This window comes from Arachis ipaensis, chromosome B6 (assembly GCF_059453495.1).
Source record: "Arachis ipaensis isolate K30076 ecotype BB chromosome B6, ASM5945349v1, whole genome shotgun sequence".
NCBI lineage: Eukaryota > Viridiplantae > Streptophyta > Magnoliopsida > Fabales > Fabaceae > Arachis > Arachis ipaensis.
In genome coordinates, this window is record NC_142441.1 from 137641909 (window position 1) to 137648271 (window position 6363).

At 30.4% G+C, this 6363-nt stretch overlaps 1 protein-coding gene across 1 annotated transcript; it reads left to right on the top strand.

Annotated features, from left to right (window-relative positions):
• Positions 1–769: 769 nt before the first annotated feature.
• Positions 770–5736, top strand: LOC107605077 (CCT motif family protein). The gene is made up of 3 exons (XM_016306820.3): positions 770–1604; positions 2484–2708; positions 5383–5736. The coding sequence occupies exons 1-3, from the start codon at positions 882–884 to the stop codon at positions 5404–5406; spliced, it is 972 nt and encodes a 323-aa protein (XP_016162306.1). The 5' UTR covers positions 770–881; the 3' UTR covers positions 5407–5736.
• The last annotated feature ends 627 nt before the right edge of the window (positions 5737–6363 follow it).

Below are 6363 nucleotides of genomic sequence, written 5' to 3' on the forward strand. Positions count from 1 at the left end.
TTTAACAAATTCTAATATAATACACAAATGCACTAAAACGAACTAATGCAATTTAAGAAAAAAAAAAGTAAAAACAGAAAAAGTCCAATTTCTGCAACTTTATACAAATAAGAGTGTCATGTAACACATTTGATTATTAAATTAGATAGTAATATATGATACATATAGAAGCATAATGAACTAAATTCTCAAGGACCTATTTGTCCTTCGAACTTTATTTGCAAAACGACGTCAAGGACTTATTTGTCTTTCGAGTTTTATTCCCCTTCCAGCGTAGCACCATAACGGACACCTGGATATCGTTTCAGCCACGTCAGCCAATTCTATTTGATGTATGAGAGACAAAAGACGGAAGAATTAAATTATCCTCTGTTTATTAAAATCAGAAATTTTTTTATATTTAAATTTTGTTAAAAATATATTTGTCAAAAATTAAAAAAGTCAGAGACATATCTGTTATTTTTCTTTATTTATAAATCTTTTATAAATTAGACATGAAACCGTACCAGGTACCACCTTCATAATTTAACACGTTTTTTGGTGGTAAAAGAAAGGCTCCAAAAAGCGTAACGGAGCAAGGAGTAATCTGAAGTGCCAATGAGAGACGCCAAAGTAACCAAATGTATCACCTCATCTCTTAATAGAACGAAATCCAGATAACAATGGAATCCACATTCTCACCCAATCAGAAGAGAACACGTGTCAATCAGGCCACACGTCACATCATCCCCTGATGAGTCAATGTCTTTCCCAGGCTCCCACACAAGAAAGTCTCACCCTTTTTTATCACTTTTATTTTCTACTCCCCCTTCCTTCACTCTCCTTCCAAATAGAAAAACCGAAACGGCAACAGCATCAGAATAGTGAGTAGTGAGGGAGTGATGTGTAACAAGAATAGCCCTCCTCCTTCAGTAGAAACCCAAAAGAAAGAACCAAGTATGAGGAAAACCAGAAAACGAACAAATAAACTGTCTCCTTCTTTAACTTCTTCTTCTTCTACTACCACTGCATCTCTTAAACCACTACGTCGCAGAAACAGAACCAAAACCAGAAAGCCAAAGTACCTCAGTCTCCGCCTCATAAAAAAGAATAACAAAGATGAGAAACAGCCACAGCTGAACCTCTTCCCTCTGCATCCGCAAAACACGGTCGACGATAAAGACATGCAGGAGGAGAACAACTCCGTGGCGTTGCTCTTCAGCTCCGACGGCGGCGCCACCCTCAACGGCCTGCTGGAAGACGACAGTACCGCGACGACTTCGACGGCGATGTCGGAGGAGGGGTCGTTCTCACCGGCGGCGGGTGTGGGCGGCGACGGAGGGTGGCTGGTTCGGAAAGCGATGAGGAGGAGGGAGGAAGAGGGGAGTGAAGAAGAGAGGTGGGTGTGTTACTCAGAAGTGGTGGAGAAGAAGGAGACGATGGAGGAAGTAACGAGTTATTGCGGAACGACGTCGTTTGGGTTGTTGTCATTGAAGCTGGATCATGAGGGGATATTGAATGCTTGGTCTGATAAGGGCTCCCTTTACATTGCAGGGGAGGCCCCACAGACTGTCCCTGATTTCCACAATGATGCTCTCTTCTATAATGCTCTTCTTCCCAATAATGTAATTTACCATCACTTAACTCTATTTTCTTTAAATCTTATTCTACTTTTTAACAAGTCACAAATAGATTTTTTTAATATAACTAAACTTAGTAACTCAAAAATTTAAAGAGAGAATAACTTAACTCATGATTCTTACAAATAATAAACTATTTTGATTTATTAAATTTCTAATATGGAAACTTTGAGCTATTTTTAATCTCTGTCAAATTCATTAGATATATGTATCATAAAATAAAAACTCAATTTTATGTATCATAAAATAAAAACTCAATTTTACATGTTAAGCTGTGACGACATTATTTGTTAGCATGTATATATCTTCTGTATTTTTATTGTCAGATAGGATCTATGAGAATGTGCATAGGTAAGATCACTCTAAGGGGGGAGGGGGATGTTTAGTTATTTTCTTATTTTCTTATTTCAAGCCTTTCACGATTGAAGCTTTTTGTTGATTGTTACTGGTATGTGATCATTTTTATGTTGATAACATTTCTTTAATTCGGCTTATTTGCTAATGTGATTGTTCTAATTTGGATCATCTAAAATTTGGGATACGTATAAATATATAGCTCCATAGTATGGGTGGTGTTACTTAGTTGGAGAGGTCGGATATTAATCAGATCTCTGTGGTTCATTATTACTGAGTAAAAGAAAAACGTCCAAAAAGAACATATATGCAAGATATAGTGACCAAAAATGGTAGGCTGGTAGCTTAAAATAAACAATAATGTATTTCATAAGTAGGTGTTTTATTATTTATGCACAATTAAATAGCTAAAGAATAAAGACTACTAGAGGAAAGGAGTGTCTCCATATGAAAATTCCGTGGCTAAGTCTTACACACTAAGTATGCATTTCAATGTTATGTTTTGTGCAGATTGGAGGTGATGGGTGTGGGAGTAATGATGGCATTGGGAACACATGGGTTGTACCGGAAATTGGTGGAGAGAACAGGACGAGAACGGAAGAAATGGGGTTGAAGGTGGGGCAGAGAGAGGCAAGCGTGCAGAGATACAAAGAGAAGAGACAGAACAGGCTCTTCTCTAAGAGGATCCGTTATGAAGTCCGCAAGCTCAATGCTGAGAAGCGGCCTCGGATGAAGGTAATTTACTCCATTTTAATCAACAAAATATTCTATCTTGTTACATCTACAGGTTTTTTTTAGTTGGGAAGATCAAATTAATTCCTTTATAGATTTCAATACCAGTTCTGTATGGCTGTATTTGATTTTGAGAAAATGCCAAGACACTGGAAATAAAATACAAAGACTTAAGTGATAAATTGAATATAAAATAGAACAAAAATAAAATTCGATTTATAAAAAAATATAATTAAAAAATTTGATAATAATAATAAAAAAGTAAAAATATAAATTATGTCTTATCTGTCAAATATAATTTTGTTGTTCTGGCTTTATACTTTATAGACACTCGTAGCTTATGGGTGTTAGTCGTGGTGTATCGCCTTTTCTTATACAGTTTCAAATAATTGTACCATTATAAAATGCCAAAAAGTAATTTAAACGAAAATATATAATTTGAAAAGAATATCAATATCAAAATCAAAATAATAATAAAAAATAGAAACATATTTGACATTAAACGGCATAACATTAGTTTCATGACATGGTTATGAACTTTTGATACTCACATGAAGAGCATGAAGTAGTTGGGACAAAAAAAAATTTCTTTTTTTGCTGACTTTTTCGCTTTCGTGCCAAGAAATCAGTGTCGGTCGGTAAGTTAATATATGATGATACATTTACATCCTAAATGCATTAATTTTTTAATTTATCAATTTTCTTAAAACAATAAATATTCCCTTTATTCTAGATTATTAGTCATTTCAGCTAAAAATACACCTAAAATTTTTTTAAAATATGAGTGATTCGAAAACAAAATTTACATAACCACCCTTTATTTAAAAGTAACATCTACTTGTATAATAAAAAATTACATTTAATTTTAACTATAATGATTAAAATTAATTTTTAAAGAAATAAAAGACAAAAAATAAACACTTTGCTCTTCAAAAAATTTTGGATTAGACACTTTGTCTTCAAAAAAAATTTTATTATTCTAGAAGTTTTCGAGATAAATTGATTCTTCTACAAGAAGAACGAATTTGTCTTATAATAATAATTTTTTGGATTTAATTATTTTATAATAATTTAAAAATTTTTTGTCCAATATGCATAATGAAAACGAAAAAGAGATTAATCAATGTGATGTGAATAATTTTCGGACTTCTAGGAAAATAAAAATTATTTAAGGATAAAAATACCGCGACGAATTAGTCTTTAACCTATTGGGTTTAAAAAAAAAAACAAACACACCCTAAATTTCCTGCAATTTAGTTCTATTCAACAAACTGAATCCTCAATATCAACACTTGAAACTCCAATATAATAGAATGCCACGGTGCAAAAATATTGGAGAAAAGAGATTTTAAGTCCCCACTGGTGATTAATATAATCCCGAGGAATTTCATATGTAGTTGTTTATTGAAACATCTTTGATAAAAAATAAATAATGCATGCATGATGCATTGTAATTTGTATGAGCACGTGAATCATCGGTACACTTCAGAACTACTACGAAAGAATATTTGGATTATTTATCTTTCATCTTTTATAGATGAATGGTATGTCGGTTTAAAAATAGAGTAAAGTATCGTTTTTTCTCCAACGTTTGGGATAAATCCTATTTGTGTGTCTAACGTTTAAATCGTCCTATTTATATTCTTAACGTTTGTAAAAGTGATTTAATGTTATCTTGCCATCAATTATACATCATAAGTGCTTTATTTTGAGTTTTAAAAATTCCTTCTTGAAGTTAGAATACAAATGTCTGGGATAGAATCGATGATTTACTCTGAAAAATAGCTCATCAAATGTTAAACTAATTCCTACAACATTTACATAATTCACTTTTCTAGAGATATAATTGAATCTAAACACAAATAGTGGGTATAATATTAAAATTGAACACATTCAAGTGAGACCTAATTGAGAATGAATACATCCAAGTGAGAATAATTGAAAAATCTAATCTGATTTGTTAGTATAATTGATAGTAGGATAATATTGAATCACTTTTATAAACGTTAAGGATACAAATAGGAAGATTTAAACGTTAGGGATACAAATAGGACTTACCCCAAACGTTGGGGACAAAAACGATACTTTACTCTTAAAAATACAATGATAAATATGTTAAATTAATTAAAAAAATATCTCTACTTTGTTAACATGTTGAACTCATCAAATAGATTGGAAAATTATCAGTGTGATATCTCAGAGTGCCTTTCTCTTTTAGCACTTGCCATAAAATAGAAAGAAGGAGTGTTAGGGACCAGCAGATTTTGTTATTTGTAGCTATCAATTAGTTATTATTAGTATTTTTAATGGTGTAAAATTATATCTAATAGTGTGAAATTATTCACTTTTTTTTTTGCAGTTAAGTGTTGGTCAAATTTTAATCAAAATATTGGCCCCTAAACTTTTTCAAATAGAAATGTTACTTAAATTGGCGAATGAATCTTGTTAAGAAAACTCAATTTCGATTTGTTAACTAGAAACCAAACAACATCAAATTAACAAAATCAATTTTAGTTTTAAAATACTCTTAAGACAATTCTAAGCCTACCAAAAGAAGTGCTTAAAACAACAATATCTGGTCTCATTTTTTTTGTATGGTCGTTGATTTCCATTATTTGAACTGAATTATTTAGATACTTTTCACGTAAAATTGAATATATGTTGGTGCATTTTTCAGGGACGATTTGTGAAGAGGGAATGAAAATTGAGAAGTTCATAGACTGTGGTAGGCACTATTCCTAATAAGAACGCTGTCAATATTACAGTGTTCAAATAGAAAATTTTGTGCCTTCTGTGGTGGAACTGGGGAGCTCTCCTTTGTTGAAATGTTTATAAAATTATGCCTTTTCCCACGGGTTCTGCATATGTATCATAAAAATGAAAAAAAAAAAAAAAAACAGTGCTACCGCCTACTCCGTTATAAAATGAGATATGATACTTACACTACTTTTTGGTACATCTTAAAATATACATTTATCGTTTTTTAACATATTATATATTTATTGTGTTTATTGATTTTTTTTCCCCATCATATTTATTTTTCTATCTAATTAAAAATAAAAAGGTATATTCAAAAAGCCATATTAATATTATAATTCTTCTAAAATAGATTTAATAATCTGTGTCATTTTCGGGATAAAATTGGAATTCACAATTTGTAAATTGTTAAATTAAAATAAATGTGTTAATATATAAATTATAATTTCTTAAATATGAAAAATAACATATAAAATACATATGTAATTACTTCATCAATTAAAAATAATATATATAATTATTGAAATATAAAATTTTAAAAATTCATTATTAAAGTACTAATTGGAACCTGGTTATTATGAAGTTGAAAGTGACACTAGTCAAATTTAAATATAAAATTCCTGTATAATAGCTCTTGTCATGCACTAAGATTATTCTTAAAAAGATGTAAGCCACCATATGGTTATTATAAATTTCTTATAATAATTGTAGATTGGTTAAATTAAAAATAAGAATGAAAGTTATTGGGTTAAAACAGAAATTAAGAATAGAGGAATATGAATGAAATAGTAAAAGAAAAAGTTTAGGAACGAGCAATTTTAATTTATATTAATTAGTATTTTTAGTTAATAGTCTAATATTATGCTTTTAGTTAATATTTTTAAATATAATTAATTAATTA